Genomic DNA, 17,672 nt, shown 5'->3' with positions numbered 1-17,672 from the left:
AAACAATAATTTTGGCCACTCAAACTCATTAAATATTTAGTTGAATTACTCATCAATATGTAAAATCGAATCCTAGATATTTTTACTCCTAATTACTGCCAAATTGTAGCTTTCCTAGAAAAATTATCATAACAAATTTTCGTAACTACTCATCATTATATGAAATTGAATGTCAGACATTTTTACTCCATAATAAATTCTGTTAAATTGAAGCTTACCAAAAAAATATCAACATTTTTCGAAATGGTCAGTGATTAACACATTTCAATTGGGCTGTATTTGATGGCTGAAGAATATAATTTTTAAATGTTACTTTTAAATAGAAAAAATAATTGGCCAATAATTAATTGAAGAATAATCGAATAAAACCATTTTAAACTGCCTGAATCACTTATTTAGTCTCAGTATGCTTAATAGTAAAAGCTTCTATGGTGAGATTCACGTTTTTAATTCAGTGGATTTCATAGGTTAGCACTGTTAGCACTGTTATCACGTTTCATTTTTCTAATAGTAGAATAATAATATTATTGAAGACATCTCGATATATTTGATCTTATATTCATCGATGATTGCTATTAATAATGATCAATATTACTGAATATCACGTATCTTTTCATGATTTAGTTATAAGTTTTCATAATTGAGATTTAATACTCTGTTAATAATAATAATATCGAGTGGACCTGGCTGGCTCAGGTTTTGTGTCAGAGTTTTCAGGTCGCAACTAATCGATTTCAGGGTCTCTGACATGACCTAACGACTGCTTTTTAGGCAGCCGGGACCGACGAATTAACGTGTACATCCGAAACACGTTGTAATACGTAGTAATGAAATACTCTGGTAGTTCATTATATTCCTAAATAGCCTGGCAATACGTGTACGGTGTAGAGTTGGAAAAGGACGGAGTTATCTGCTCTGTCTAATGACAGAAAGGGATAGCAAATCAATGTTTATCGAATGTTTACTTTATTTATTTATTGGATAGAGCAAACAAATACAATATTCAGAAAAAAACTGTGAATGAAACTGTATGGATTATCATCCCACTCCCTGTCTGAACTAATTATTTTGATTGTGAAATATTTTAGTATAAATGGAATAATGTATTTTCAGGTCAGTCGTGGGCTGCAGTGACCACAGAAGGTCTACTAATCTACTCACTGGATGCTGAATACATGTTTGATCCTTACCAGTTGGAAATGAACATAACGCCTCAAACTGTCAAGCAAACTCTCTTGAAGAAGGAATATTCCGAAGGTTAGTACAGTATCACTTCTTATTTTTTTGCTAATAATTCATGTAAGTCTTTGTGTACTTCCTCAATTCTTTAATTACTTCCTTTAGTACTCCCAAAAATTCCCCAATTACAAACTTAAGTAATATTATCTTGAAAAAGTGAAGGTAAAAAATTCTTCGTTCAAGACCATAGACCATACACCATTTCAAAAACCATACACTGGAGAATCATGATGGCTATTTTAATTTACAGTTTGAAAATTTTAAGCGTTTTTAGCTTCAAAATTATTGGTCACACCAGTGATCGTCGCTTTAGGCTCGCCGCAAAGTAGACCCACGCTAATCACTACCTCCGTAAACAAAGCCGTAGTGTATTCGTGTGACGACAGCACAGGTAGGGCTCATACACCAATAATAATTCGTTGATTTCAGCTGATCTATATCAGCTAGTGTTTCTATTGGTGTAGGAGCCCCACCTGTGCTGACGTCACACGAATGCACTACCGTACGGCTTTGTTTAAGGAGGTAGTGCGCTAATCCACGAAAAGCAACCCACGCCTTTGGATGTTTTGTAAACCATTGCTACGCTTCTCCAGACAACTGTGTAATAAATACATGCAATGAATAATCCACTTATCAGCTAATTGATTATGATTAATTCTATAGCAATGGTTTACAAAACATCCCACGGCGTGGGTTGCTTTTCGTGGATTAGCATGGGTCTACTTTGCGGCGGGCCTTAAACTTCACATCGCAATTTGAGTGAATTTCTTATGTTTTAAGGTTAATTAATTATTAATTCAGGCTACATCAAATGAAGGATTCTAGTATAGTAGTTTATATATTTTTTCTTAATTTATATTCGTTAGTTTTGTATAGTTTACTATATAATTTACAATACCATTTTGCAGTGTTTGTTTATTATGTTAGTAAAAAGTGATTCACTTTATAATTAACGAATATCTTCTATTTTGCAGCAATCATGATGGCCCTCAGATTGAATATGCCCAACGTTACACTCGAAGTTTTTGAATCGATTCCGTCTGCTAGCAGTGAGTTTCTGAGAACTTTATTCAATTTTTTTATTTTTTCAACTTTTTTTCACAATAAGTCATAAATATTGAATGACATGAAACATTAAAAATATAACATTGTAATTTCTCATTAACAGTCTCATAAGACCTGCGTAAGTTTTTATAATATTTTTCAATAATTATTCAGCTCTTAATATGCGATCGCACATTTCTGTAGCTAGCTTTCCAGCCAAATAAGCGTCTTTCTTGTGAAAATTGACTACCTTATAATAAAAATAATTGAACGATTTGAGGTTATGTTTATCCTCCTTTAATTTAGTTAATTAATTTTCTTCTAACAACTCACAAATAACATCAAATATAAATTATAAAATAAGTACAGTTATGAATTTCGATTCTTTAGATGGTTCATCAGCGAAAGGCATCAAGTTGAATTTCATATCATGTTTTTTCTTATACCTGTGCATTGATTTGTATGCAAGTCCACATATCTTGCACAATCTGATCAATAACTTGTTGGTTTAATAGGGCACTCAGAGCTTCAAGAAAACATTTTAGTAATACGAAAAGAATTTTTAGATGATTACTTATAAAGTACAATATATAAGGTGATACAATTTTGCCGTTATAATATACTATTTTATATGGATTTTTAAGCGTTACTAGAGAGAGAAAGATTTCAATTACAACAATCTTTTTTTAAAGTTAGCTAAAAAGTGAATTTGTACTATTCAAATTTCTTCAATACTTAATTCCTTCTTATAAATCCTAATACTTGACCCTCAAGTTGAAATTCAATCTGTAATACAATCATAATATTAGTCAATTGCAATGTCTCTGTACATTTTCTTTTCTTTTTTAAACTCCGCATGTTCTAATATTTTTATTAAAATTAATCTTCATGTACGATTTTGTCTAATTTTTTTCAGTTGAATTGTGCGTGTCATCCTTACCGCAGCAGTATGCCCAGAAGAGTCTCGACTTTATAGCAACGGTGATGGAAAACAGCCGCCATATTGAATATTTTATGATCTGGCTGGAAAGTCTTCTGCTAAAATGTGACACCCCTCCACTTAGAACACTTCTTACAGTCCAGCGGTCCGTCACCAGAAAATATCACGATATTGCCAAAATGTAAGTGCATTTATTATTTTTTTAAAAATACATTACATGAAAATATAACAACACAATGAAGTTTACAGCTAAATGCCAAAACAAACATAATTTTCATAAAAAGTTGGATACTTGATGTTGTATATTAGAAATAAGAATTTAATATTTGAGTGAGTTATGAATAAGGAAAGGTGTGGCTTATGAATTGATAGAAAAGAGGAGATTTAAAATTAGAAATCAAAAAAGAATTAGACTAAAATTGGAGAAAGGAATTGTACAATTGAACTTGAATGGAATTTATTTTTCATTTTTATTGAAAAATAATCTTCTATATATATATATATATAGAAGACACTTTAAAGTTTGTAATATAAATTAAAACAGGAGACACGATATAAATAGATTGAAAACACTTAAAAACTTACATTAGAAATGGGGGGGAATTTTCGGGAGCTGGGCCCCCTTTGTCAATCAATTTTTGATTCAATCTATTTATATCGTGTCTCCTGTTTTAATTTATATATATATATATATATATATATATATATATATATATATATATATATATATATATATATATATATATATATAAATACATAAAATGTTTTCTATTATATATATATATTTAAATGTGAGTAAATCTTCAGGTTTGAGTTCGTGCATTAATTCAATAAAATCCCTATAATTGGATCAGGCCTAAAGTCAGCATCTCATCACTAATTAACATTGGTTTGCTACCCTTATCTGTGATTAGACAAGCAGATAGATCTATCCTTTCAACTCCACACCGTTGCCAAATTGTTTTCAGGCTATGTGGAAATACGTATAATCCCAATATCTTCCTAATATAAACTATTTCAGGTGTACTACTTTTTTTTTACTGAGTGTAATTCCCACATGAGCTTAAGCTTGAGCGTGGGTAATGAGGCGGATGATAATGAGAGATTTATTTTATTTATTTATTCTTATGGCTTTTATCGGCAGAGATATCCTTTCGGATGTTCTGCCTTGTCGTATTTCCCAATGTCATTTCCTATCAACACTTAAGTTTATAGGTTATGTCTTGGGTTCTTCATGTTTTCTCACTAAAAATTTGCACTTTCACTTCCTGACTTTCTGTTTTATAAATTTTAAAATCAAGAAAACTATTTTCAAACACAAAATCACATTTAAAAAGCAAAAACTATAAAAATTTTGATAATAATATTGAACTGAAAATTTCACATTAAAATTTTTTCCACGGCAACCAATAGAGTTCAAGCACTATTTGAGAGATAATGATAGATGATAATGAGAGATGAATGAACCTACAGTTTTAGGTGGGTTCCGAACTGTAAAAGCCAATCTTAGTTCTGCTTCGAAATATTCATTCACTGTAAACTTCATAACAGAGAACAGATTAATGGGTTATTCATATTATCAAAAGTTATACTATTTACAGTGTAATTGAACATTTTTCATGTTTCATTATTATCATGAATTTTAATTAGTTACATGGGTTTGAAATGGCCATAGAAGATTGCTACTTTTCATTTCAATGCAAGTAATAATTATCGGTCTAATGTATAAATAATAAATATCATATAAATAAATTGTTACTTTTGTATCACATTCTCAGACATTTCTAATAATTATTTTGTTTGTCCGTCTAGATGTGACTACAACAAGTACACAATTAAATTTCTAAATAGACTTGGAGGTCTGCGGAATACGAAAAAGATGGAAGACGATGAGGAAAGTATGGATATGGATAGGGAAGATGATGATAACTATTCATTAGCTATGGAAGTAGCTAGCTAGTTTTATCTAGGATAAATAGTTTTAGTTTTGACAATTTTTAATTTTTTATATTTCTTGTTTTAATAAACCATGAGTGTTTGTTACAATGAAGTTTGGTTTTTGGATTTTTCTTCTATCAAGCAAAATACTGTCCTACCTACTTTGCATTTTAATTTATTCACCTCCACTCACACATCATGAACTATCCACATTGAACAAGACGTCTTTGAACGAATTAAATACTTTATCATTCGTCATAATCATTGAGTTTCTCATCTTAAGAGAAAAAAGATCACATTAATACAAAGAGCAATAATTAACACGTAGATTCAACAAAATAGCTTACTATCAAAAACAATTTCACTATTTTAACCATTTTTAATACTGAGGGTGATGCCCACATAAGCTCTTAGGCTTGTGCATGGGTAATGATTGCGACAAACTAGAATAAATATATACTGGTGGTGCAGAAAAACCAATTCATTTTACTTGGAAAATTCATATTATAACAAAAATATTCTTACAACAAAAATATCCAATCTCCTCTTATGAACTGATATAGACCCTGACATTCTTCAACATTTTTACTAATTGCGAACAACTGACAGTTTCTCATTATTGAATAACCCACGATCTTTGAATACGATAGTTCTGTATTGGCCTTCTGAAAAGTACAAAATTAATGCTTCATCCATAGGTGCTCAATGTTTTTTGTTACTATCAAGATTTTTATATTTTTGTTATCAAGTGGAACATTCACAATCTTCAAAGGACTCACGCGACTGTGGCTTATACCTGGGGGGGGGGCATGGTACGAGCAGACATTTCTCATGCCCAGTATCACCAATACCTACTATTACTTAACCAATATCATAGAGAAACAATAGCATAAGTAGATACCCCATGGTATAGGGCGTTTATGTCGCATCTTTTACTGTTAACTCAAGCCAATAGTCCACATAGTTCTTTCCCATGAAGCTGTGTCACGCTGGTAGTCTCTCGAATTGTACCGTTCATACACTCTCACCCGGCCAAAACAGTAAGAATCGACAATAATCGGCTTGAGTTAACCGTAAAAGTTGCGACATAAACGCCCCATAGCATGGGATATCTACTTACGCTATTTTTTCTCTATGCTAATATAGCGTACTCCACTTACTAGGGGTATTCACAATGTTGGAGTTAGCTGGCTAAGTCGAGCTATTCACTAACTCCAGCTATTTGCTAAGTCTGTGTTAACTCAATGCTATTAATAGTGGTACGTTAGAAAAAATTAACAGACGAGATAGCAGATAGCGCAGGTTTGAGTCCACTAACTGTAGCAATCTCTGTTAAAACGGCAGTCATATGTTTATAATCTTACTTTTGAGATATAATAAACTTTGAGTTAGACAAATTATCCGCTTGGATCGCTACTGCAGTTAGCTGATAGCAGATGGTTTTAGATGGGGCGTTCACAATCCAGAGTTATCAAATAGCACTTCAGCTGGCTAAAACAACATTGTGAATACCCCTATTAATACCTAAGAAATAGTAGGTATTGGTATCACCAAGCTTGGTCAAGACATTTGAACGGGTACGCTTTACAAGAGTGTGTACTGGTAATATCGATAGCAGGTTACCTATCGCCATAGAAATCATATGTTCCAGTGCACTCTTAGGGCCGGCCGGTTTCCGAGCTCGGAATTTAGCTAAGTCCTAGACTTTAAACAGCTGGAGTCAGAAAATTGGTTTTCCAAAACGGGGCGTAGTCGCAGTCATTGTCAGTCACGTTTGAATTAAATTTCAAAAAAACTAGAAAATTGAACACAAAATAAAATAAAGAGAAAATAGTGTAAAGTTTCAGCTATTTTGAATTATTTAGGAATGTCTAATTTCGTCAAGGAAAACCGTTTCCAATTATAGAAATGAGAAAATAAAAACTACCACTACTGTTATAAAAGCTGCGACTACGCCCCGTTTTGGAAAGCCAAATTTCTGACTCCAGCTGTTTAAAGTCTAGGACTTAGCTAAATCCCGAGCTCGGAAACCGGCCCTTAAAGTGTACCTGATATGACCATGTTCAAATTCCTTGGTGAAACTACAGTAACTATATAATCATGGTTTATATACTTACTGTAGGTGAAACCGGGCATTAGTTATTAATTTTGAAGTGAAATTTGTGGCTGTTTTGATGTGAACTTGAGAACAAACTTTGGAAATTCTATCACACTAAATTTGGGAATAGAATAAGTTCTGGGCCAGCACCTGTTTTTTTATTTTGCTATTGTGTTTCAATGTATGAATAAATAAATAGTGTTTCAAATCTTCAAAGAGCAAGTGCTGTACATGAATAATTATGTTGAAGTGACTTTTGTCGATGCAATAAATGTTTGTTTATGACAATAACAAAAATTTGAATGGCAGGAGTTTTTTTTTTAATCAATCAAAGTGGTCGTTGTACGCATAGTTGTGTGCGTTCTTCAGTAACATTGACTCTAGTAGGTCATTTATAGTTGGGTACAACATAATTGCTTATTTCAATACCCATTCTCCAATGATATTGGGAAAAATCAGCGTATAATAATATCAAATACAAATTTGAAAATTCCCTAGATGCTTGCGAAAATCATTTCCATAAAGAACCACATATGAATATTAGATGATACGTTATTTGAATTGAATATTTATCTTCTGAACGGGTGTAGGTCAACGAATTCTTTAAATTTAATCTCAAATTCGTGTTTTTCGCCTTCAAATAAATGGTTGTTTGTTATTAAATAATATAGTGAGCATGTTTGCGATGCAGTCGTCGACCAATGGCTCTGAATTTCGAATAACAGAATTGCAGGTTTTGTTAATTTTTTGCAAAACTTGCAAACTTTGTATGGCTTAGCAATAATATTCTAGGTCGATAGTGCAATACATCTTTGTAAATTGATATTTATTCCTATAGCCAAAATCTATCTATGTATTCTTGTGCACTGTATATGACAATAAAGAATTATTGAATTGAAAAAATACTATCATCCACCAAAGTTCCAGCAGAATTTTAATTTTCACCTAGGACTAACTGCTTGGAGTTAGCGAAATTTTTCAAACAAATGGAATATCGTAGTTTGAATTGAGTCATATTTTAGTATTTGAGGCGTGAAACACGAATTTCGTCAGATTTTAAAAATTATCAACCGTTCATCTGGGCATCAATCTTAGTCTACGGACAAAAAATCAAAATCCATATAAAAATCACCTCTTCAAATGTAATCGTCACTTTTGAAAGGTTCATAATTGTGCCTACATAATTAAGTTTACACACTATCAAGTTAAAATTATTTGAAAAGGCGTTGTTTGTTAAGAGTTAATAATAAGCAAAACTTCAATGAACCTTCCAACTCTGACCCTTCTCAAGTTCAACCACAGACGTAACGAGTCTGAATCATTTTGAATATGTGGTCCAAAACCATCTAAAACCTTATAGAGTATTCTCGGGGGACTTTTGTACTGAGTAAGTGGATACTAGGTTCTACAAATTGTGCTTACTTTACAAAAAATATCCAAGCTTACTGAATTGGAGATAAGTCTCTGTGAAGTTCAAGTATGGACTGTAGGTGGTCACTGTCACTTCAACTCCATGAAATTGTTTTCTCCCTTCCTTATTTTTGGTAAGATTTGTTTTATTTCAATTTCGCCCCCAGTGCCATTATGCACAACGTAATGTACTAGCTTTTTCAGTGTGTACACTCTTTTGACTTGGTGGAAACCGTATAAAGTCTGTAAAAATAGCACCATGCTAACAAACATTTTACAAAGAGTACTAACATAATATATGAAAATGGAAGTTAGTTATGAACAATTCAAATTTTAAACAGGAATCAAATGTAAAAAAGGAAGCAAAAATTAATCCAAAATTTCAAGTGCTCTAGGGTATTATTTAAATGACGTTTAATGACTTCATAAACAGTTCTCAAGTTTTGGTTGTTTAGAAACCAAAAGCAGGGACCAATATACTACATTGTTATTTTTTTCCAACTTTGAGCTATACATTATAAATAGTTTGAGAATAGATAAAAGATAGTATCATGCTATCATTTCTCTATGGCTCAAGCCGTCAAGCCAAGGAACCTAGAATATATTCTAGATTCCTTGGTTCAAGCTAACATACCAATTTTCAAACAAAAGGAGCTACACAGTATAATCCAGTTCAGCAATAATCACAAGATAAACCTTGCACGTTATGTAACAATTTCTTTGAAACTTCCATTTCCTATTGAAATGTATTGTCACTACAAATACCAAGTACCAAGCATACTTACCTATCAAGTAGCATACCTTAATCATTGACCTACTCATATATTAGGATATAGTGAATTTGATTAGTATGAACCCCAAATCAAGATAAATAATATCAAGTTTCCCATCCAATCAGTGCTAACAATTTGAAGGTTTCTTTTTTTGTCAATACTGTTTTGCTATCTAGTCTAGAGATCAAGTGCCAGTTGCACAACAGCCGTTTAAATTTTAATCGTGATTAATTCCACCAGAACCAATCAGAGAAGCTGTCTTTTCAAAAACGCCTTCTCTGATTGGTTCTCGTGAAGTTAATCACGATTAAAATTTAACCATTTTTTTGCAACCGGGCCCAAGTGTGTGATCACATTGGATGCGTATATGTGCAAGTGGTTATGCATGAACAAGCTTGCAAATGAGAAATAAACCCTGGAAATAGTATATTTCGCACCTAGAGCAGAAAATGAGATTTTTCCGGCTCGAAATCGGTTTTCAAGTCCGAGGCCGTAGGCCGAGGACTAGAAAAGATTGAGAGCCGGAAAAACATTTTTGCCAGTGGTGCGAACGATATTTTTCGCCACACTACAGGTATTGCTGACAAAATAAATAAAGAATACTTGTTATCGTACCTATCTCTTGATTTTAGTGGTAGAAGATTTGCAGTCAGGATTTCAGATTCTTTTAAAATTTCACTTGGAATATCACGGGCGTCGTCATCTTCAAGCATTTTTGAAAATTCGGAATGCGCTAATCAACAATAATTAATAATTGAATAAAAATGGTTGTGAAGCGAATGCTGAATTAGTTTGATTAGAGATTCGAACTGAAATCATGGCGACTTCAGCTGATGAAGAAAGTGGACACTCGCCCGATCTAGCAGATGACTTATTAACTACGGACTTCCATTTTAGCGGCTAGAAAGAGTACGTTTTCCGGTCTAGGCCGGAAAGAAAGACTTTTCCGACGTCAGACAAGAGTCGTCTGCAAACAAGGTCTTTCAGATCTACGTAGGGACTGGAAAACAGCTGCTTTCTGTGCTGTGTGGCAAAAAAGCAATAGGAAGACTCACACTGAACGCAACGCTTGCACTTGCATTTGCGTTCAGTGTGAACAGCTATATGCAAGTCACAACGTGTTTCAATGGCAATTTTCAATTATTTTTTTTCGGCTCATGCATGATTTAAGTTGCACATAATATACGCATCCAATGTAGTCACACCCTTAAAGAGCAAATTTGTCAAATCCTAAATGAATATTGTATAAAATATTTCCTCCTTCATTCCTTCCTTAAACCCTTTTCGCTCTCTCATTAACTCCTTATTTATCATGTTTATAATAATGTTAGCCTATTTAGAATAAAAAGTTTGTTATATAATAGAATTTTGTAATCCTTTTATTAATTTCTTGTATATTACTCTTGATTCACGACAAATAAGGTATTTTATTTTATTTATACTTAATTTTAATTTAACGTTGTGAATAATTTTGTTTTGATCTGACACCTGCTGAAAAACCCACGGGTTTAGCAGGACCCAACAATGTAAAAATGTTTTTCTAATAAAATTGATTGATTGAATTTCATTGAAGAAGAATGCATGTGAGGATGTGACTAAATAATATTCACCTGTGGTACAAAGCAGGTGAGTATTTCGGTCCTCCAGTCTATAGTATGAGTGTACTCATCAAGTGGCTGGCTTGGTGGATCAAGGATGCGACTTACAAGTGAGACATCTTGATGTTGGATTGAATCCCCTGCAATAGTACTATCGCCAGACATGCAGCTGTCGAAAAGAGAAAAAACAATTTTATAAGTACCAGGTGGTGTAGAATATCGCCCTAATTTCAAAGTTTCCTTACTTTCCTGACCCAAAATTTTCACTAATCACTGAAGAACACCCCAACGATCACTGACGAATAAATATGATAAGGCGGAGTGGGACTAGTGGTTAAATTTTACTTTATCTAGTTATATAGTTTATAGTATATAGTTTATAGTATAGTACTATAGTGGCGTAAGATGGGGAAAATCACGTCATTTTGAGTAGTCATGTCGTTGACAGGTGAGCATCGAGGCTGTATCTAAGACTCAACTCACACTTACGCGACTCAGGTCGAGAAGAGACTCGACTCTTGTCGAGAACATGTGTTTTCAAAAAATGGTGACGTCGCGGAGACTAGAATCGACTGGTCTGAGTGTCACCATTTGGAAACACACACATGTTCTCGACTAGAGTCGACCAGTCGATTCTAGTCTCCGCGACGTCACCATTTGAAAACACATGCTCTCGACTAGAGTCGAGTCTCTTCTCGACCTGAGTCGCGTAAGTGAGTTGAGCCTAAGAGAAACATTTTTTAGAATTATAAGTACAGAATAGTGGTGATTCAGAGGGATTTGCGTAGGTAATTTGGTTCGTTCCTCTTGACAGGGTTCTCACTGCAACAATATTCTCAGGTATTATCATTTAAAAGTAATAATAATTTCATTATTCTTTAGTGCTATGTAGAAAAAAGTTCAACTTGATGTTTTCCTTTTTTAATGCAGATGATGTCCACACGAGCTTTTTGCTTGTGCGAGGGTAATGGAAAGTGCATTGGTGGATTGATGAGATGATCAAACATCCATGCCATCGGCGGGTTTCGAACCCACGAACCAGGCGATGCAAGCAGACCTAAGTTTGTAACGCTCCTTTCCACTAATGAATGAGTTAGTGTAAATAATGAGTTAGAACAAGGCTCATGAGTTTTAATATTCAAATAAAAAACTTTATTGAAATTGCAAAATATACAAATACAAAAAATAAATTAAAAAACATCACGTAGAAAGAGAGATTCCTTCACTGAATAAGATTCTATTTATCTATTTAAATAATTAATATTTAATTGATATTCAATTATAATAATAATTCAGATGAACTATACGTTCAGTAAAGTGGATACATCAAAAGGATAGTAATCGACATATATACTTGCATAGCATTGAAATGTTCTTCTTGATGAGGACCCTTGATAGGCTTATTTATGGTCGGAATTTGAAAATGTACTTGAACCCTTCGATCTTCTTCACTGTCTACGTCACTGTTAATTACTTCTTTGGTAAGAAAATTAATTCCATTATCTTCATGATAACATAACAACCTGTAGTAGAAGAATAGCAATTAAATCAAGTTATGTGCTTGAAGCTAAGAAGCAAGATACTAGTAGTTCTGCGAACAGTAGACCTCGCTCATGAATACAACTCTCAGTCTAATGAGAAGGGCCAGTAAGTACAGTATATATTGTGAAGATTTAGCCATGTCATCTATTATTTTCTCCATTGAAAGTGCTAGAGACACTGTTTGCAGGGACACCGGACTTATCAAGGAGGTACCTTTATATCGTCTCCATATTCACAATATAGACATATATAGGTACTACAACTTTTATAATAATTAATCTAATAAGAAATCGGTCGACTGACGGAAAAATGGAATATGCAGTAGACAATAATTGCCTAAGAATCTAAATTATTTAGATGATGAATCGTCTTACAGACGATGGTGAGATGGAAAATAATTCTAAATAGGATGGGTTTGTTGGTGACAATGACAGGATGTTGCTAATGATGTTTTTCATGAAAAGTGGATTCATGGCTTGTTATGCCTATGCAGAATGTTAATGCTCACAAATGCGAAAAAGTAGGAACATATGAATTGCTGTACCGTATCTTCAAAGATACGAATAAGTAACTTTTGAGGTTATTCTACGGTTTTTCAAATATTACAAAAAAACCGGAAGTCCTACCAAAAATCGTTACACATACGTTTCTGCGCCTTGTTTGAGAGAACTTGCATACCAAATTTCATGCAAATCGGACAATAACTGCGGTACAAACAAACAAACAGACAAAAGCCGATCGAGTCGAAACTAAGACCTCAGCTTCGCTTCGGTCAATTAAATCAAGTGAATACTTCACAGTTACATTCTCATAAGTGACACTTTCATGTATATAAAGAAATTACAAACGAATAGGGAACCAGAGGTATTATTCGTACACTATTTCTCTCCTGTTTGAAATAGATAACCGCAGTTTATGAAGGAAACTAAAATTCCGTTACTTTCTGTTTGAACTTTCCAAGTTTAATCTAAACCGAAATAGTACAAAGTATGGTAGGTATGAGAAAAGACCTCTGGAATATTTATAGTGAGGTCCACGTTATAATGGCAGTGGAGAAAGATAGCAAGGAGAAAAACGTTGCCGATCCTCTGTCTTGTCAATGCCTTCTATAGACGGTAGCTGTAATATAGGTTTATTGATGTAATATTAACTGTTCATTCTAGTTTATAATAATCAATTATATTTTATTAAGCAAGAAATTATATTTTTCAACAATTTCATAATGAATTTACGGAATTGAGATGAAATATTTTAATTAATTATCAATTACACATTGTTAAAAGACGCAACAGGGCAAAGCGAGAAAGAGATAGCGCTATCCGCTTTGTTGAATGATAGACAAGGATAGCAATACCATTGCTAATTAAACACTGCCATTATAACGTGGACCTGACTATAGTCACACGTCACACATTTCATTACACAATACCCATAGTTTTTTACATAAAATACTTTTTTTCTGGGGATGATGCCGAAATGAGCTGTAGGCTTGTGCGTGGGTAATGAGGGATGATAATGAGAGATTAATGGACCTATAGTTTTAGGTGAGTTCCGAACCACCGGGAAGCGATTTTACAACTCATGAATCTTATCCAGAGGATTTGGCTGAAGCGGTCATCTTCCGAATTGTAAATAGAATTTTTGTAAAAAGGAATCCATAAAAAGTGATTCCTGTTACGTGTATCTATAGTTGACCGAGCGAAGTGAGGTCTAAGATTCGAGTCGTTGGTTTGGCATTTCTCTTAATGTTTAAATGTTTAAATGTTTATATGTTGCGCATTTACGGCGAAACGCGGTAATAGATTTTCATGAAATTTGACAGGTATGTTCCTTTTTTAATTGCGCGTCGACGTATATACAAGGTTTTTGGAAATTTTTCATTTCAAGGATAATATAAAAGGAAAAAGGAGCCTCCTTCATACTCCAATATTAGAGTAAAAATCTGGTGTGGCGCACTCACACAACTTTCCTTGCCGTTATGAAAATTGATCACGTGACGCTAGTGTTCCCGCGCATCTCAAGTCTACTATTCAAAGATTTGAGCCAGCTGGTGACAGGGCAATAACGCTGGAGACACACGAGATCTGCTATCTCTTCATAGTGAATCATTTAATAGAATCAACAGTTGCCAACAGTTTGCAATTGGATAATCACATTTTCTCGAATTTCGAGCTTATTTTTAATTCTAGGTGAACATGTTACTGGACATTAATTGTAGAGATTCTCATGCTCAATCTTTTCCACTCGAAATTTTTTGTTTAAATTGTATCTGAAGCCTGATAACTGAGAATCTAAAATCAAACTATGCATAGATGGGGCGGAGATCCTGAAATTTTTACAGATATGCGACTTGTGACAGTTGATAGAGCTTATCGATGACTATTTTAGGTATAACTTTAATCAAAATCGTTGGAGCCGTTTTCGAGAAAATCGCGAAATACCCTGTTTTTGACAACAATTTCGTCATTTTAGCCGCCATCTTGAATCGCATTTGATCGAAATTGTTCGTGTAGGATCCTTATATTGCAAGGACCTTACGTTTCAAATTTCAAGTCATTCCGTTTATTGGGAGATGAGATATCGTGTACACAGACACACATACACACACACACACACACACACACACACACACATACACACATACTTACAGACCAATACCCAGAAACCACTTTTTTGGACTCAGGGGACCTTGAAACGTATAGAAATTTAGAAATTGGGGTACCTTAATTTTTTTCGGAAAGCAATACTTTCCTTACCTATGGTAATAGGGCAAGGAAAGTAAAAATCAAACTATATTATAGAATTATTCATTATAAATCAGCTGACAAGTGATTACACAGATGTGTGGAGAAGCCAGTCTATTGCTGTATTTCCATAAGGTCTATTTTATAGTTTCAATCAGGTACTTGTGGATGAGAATACTGTGTGAGGTCTACTGTTCACAGAACTACTAGTCTTATAATAATAACAATGAAATTATCGTATAGCTTGTTTTTGTTGGGTAGTCTTTACAATTTATCCATGTATCCAAGTTATCATTGCATAGTACCATAGGAAAAACATAAGGAACTATGTTTATTCTAAGATAATAAAATAACAAAACTTAATAGTACCTATTGCATTCAAAATACAGTAAAAGCATTCTGTTAGCAAATATTAATATGTGTTGTGTAAATTGCATGAGATAGGAAGAGTTTTGGGCTTTAGCCTGTTTTTCCTTTCTGCAAGTTTTATTGTTGTAAATAATTTCATAACTATCAATATAAAAAAACATAACCTATTTTTGGACAATTTCTATCCAAATTTGGGAAAGGAACAGTTTTGGGCTTTAAGCCTGTTGTTCCTTTCCCAATCATTCATAGTTGAGAATGACATTGTAGCCAATGTATCAATGTATAAATAAATAATAATAATATAATAAGATTGTCAATGTGAATAAAGGAATAAATATTAATTACTCAGGTATTCATAGAATTCAACTAAGCAATTTCGCTGTATAGCAGTGAAATGAACCTATAATTTTATTAACGATGTAAGAGACATTAATTTGAAAGAGTAGAATGGGTTTGAAACTCACATTTGAGAAAGGAAAATTGTCACCAAGGCAGTCCTGAACCAAAAAAGTACATGACCCATTGCGTTATGGTAGGGTCAAAAATTTGAAATCAATTAAAAAACTAAATTAACACATCACTAAAAATTATTCTCTTTTCTATTTGTGTTCGATCTAACACAATGTGTTGAAGAGTGCAGTGCGTCACTGGGTTTCAACTACCTATTTAAAGTCTCTAGTCAACATAAATGTGTATGCTAATTTAAAATTGAATATCAATCATTAGAATTGTTCAACAATTGAGACAATGAGATTCACTTCAATCCGTCAGCATTCCTTATGTTGTCACATCAATGCTTCCCTTTCAACCAATGCTGACAGTTTGACGAAGTCAACCTCACTTTACAATGTCATGATTATTTTTCACTATCGATTTATTACACAACACTTTTGAACATTGTACAATAATTAATGCTGTACTAAATTACTAGAGAAGTCATGTGAGTTGCAGTTGATTTTGTTGTGAAATTATGACAGGAATTCCTAATTAAGAACTTCACACAGGGGTGCCCACAAGGGGGGGGGCATGGCGCAATTTGCGCCATCAACATTTTTGGGGGGGCACGATTTTTTTACATTTTATGCCAACATTTTGAATCATGGCTAAAAAATCAAGGTATTAAATAGAGATATCCTAATGTAGTTAATTTTAATACTTTTCCCACCTTTACAATGTTATATTTTGCAAAGTGTAACTCAATATAAAGCATGAAAAATACAATTGATAATATGTTGTATGCAGGAATTTTAGTAATTCTAAGCCTATGAGTTTGATGGTAAATCTTTCACAAAAATAAATTATAACTTCATCATCCACTATTATTCTGATTTCCTTATTTGCTTAATTTTAATTTTTAATGGTCCTGTGTTTGAGTTTCCTTGCTGTTGCAACCTAATTTTCTCAAAAGCACAATGATAAGTTTAATTGTAATGTACATTTTAATCTAATAATTATTTTAATTTCGAAGGCGTTTCATGATGATATTTATGTCTCTAAAATGAAAATGCAATTATAAACAACATCGCAAGCTCTAGTGAATTTGACAGAAGAAAAAAAACTTCTTTTGTCAAAAATATCAAATGAAGCCAATTTCAATCTTTCAAATTTACACCCTATTCACCACACAGTAATCAAGTAATTATTGTAACAGTATTGAAAACAGAAGTAATTCATGGAAGTGAAAAGAGGAGAAAATTCATCACAATCTCGACTACTTTTTGGATTTTTTATCTGAAGTGTTCCACAAGATACGCAACGTTGCATAATATGCGAGACTGTGAAAATGGAGGAAGTATCACAAATTTCTCGCACATTCAAAGTTGTGTATCTTGTGGAACACTTCAGATAAAAAATCCAAAGAGTAGTCCTGCGCGACCAGTCAATTCATTGGAAATTTTATTATCTTCAATATTATATAAAGAATGCTTTTTCTCGATGAATTCAAGGTTCTCGAGATTAAATGGAGAACTTAAAAAA

The 17,672-nt window shown here is 33.3% G+C and overlaps 2 protein-coding genes across 3 annotated transcripts in view; one reads left to right on the top strand and one right to left on the bottom strand.

The window, feature by feature from the left end:
• Nucleotides 1–5,273, top strand: part of LOC111056016 (periodic tryptophan protein 2 homolog) — a 36,929-nt gene extending 31,656 nt beyond the window's left edge. The window contains exons 16-19 of the mRNA XM_022343327.2: nt 1,114–1,257; nt 2,214–2,288; nt 3,200–3,404; nt 5,036–5,273. Of these exons, the coding sequence (XP_022199019.2) occupies nt 1,114–1,257; nt 2,214–2,288; nt 3,200–3,404; nt 5,036–5,183 (572 nt within the window). The 3' untranslated portion in view covers nt 5,184–5,273. The remainder of the gene's footprint in view (nt 1–1,113; nt 1,258–2,213; nt 2,289–3,199; nt 3,405–5,035) is intronic.
• A 358-nt stretch (nt 5,274–5,631) lies between these two features.
• Nucleotides 5,632–16,351, bottom strand: LOC111056017. Of its 2 annotated transcripts, none has more exons than XM_022343328.2 (5): nt 16,160–16,351; nt 12,399–12,563; nt 11,053–11,209; nt 8,706–8,912; nt 5,632–5,826 (listed from the first exon to the last, which is right to left on the bottom strand). In XM_022343328.2, exons 1-4 carry the CDS (start codon nt 16,216–16,218, stop codon nt 8,760–8,762), a joined length of 534 nt encoding a protein of 177 aa, XP_022199020.2. In that variant the 5' UTR covers nt 16,219–16,351; the 3' UTR covers nt 5,632–5,826; nt 8,706–8,759. The 2 variants fall into 2 exon arrangements, with proteins under 2 accessions (XP_022199020.2, XP_022199023.2); XM_022343331.2 differs by having other exon boundaries at nt 5,715–5,826; nt 8,682–8,912; nt 16,160–16,322.
• Nucleotides 16,352–17,672: the final 1,321 nt, after the last annotated feature.

This window comes from Nilaparvata lugens, chromosome 12 (assembly GCF_014356525.2).
Source record: "Nilaparvata lugens isolate BPH chromosome 12, ASM1435652v1, whole genome shotgun sequence".
Taxonomy (NCBI): domain Eukaryota; kingdom Metazoa; phylum Arthropoda; class Insecta; order Hemiptera; family Delphacidae; genus Nilaparvata; species Nilaparvata lugens.
This window is presented reverse-complemented; position numbering and strand designations above follow the sequence as displayed.

What these genes read in the sequence shown, in the direction of transcription:
- LOC111056017 (XM_022343328.2), bottom strand. Translation starts at nt 16,218, where the DNA reads ATGGGTCATGTACTTTTTTGGTTCAGGACTGCCTTGGTGACAATTTTC. An exon ending in ACAATTTTCCTTTCTCAAAT is followed by an intron (nt 12,564 to 16,159) that starts GTGAGTTTCAAA and finishes CTTCTACTACAG; the next exon opens with GTTGTTATGTTATCATGAAG. An exon ending in GAAGAACATTTCAATGCTAT is followed by an intron (nt 11,210 to 12,398) that starts GCAAGTATATAT and finishes TCTTTTCGACAG; the next exon opens with CTGCATGTCTGGCGATAGTA.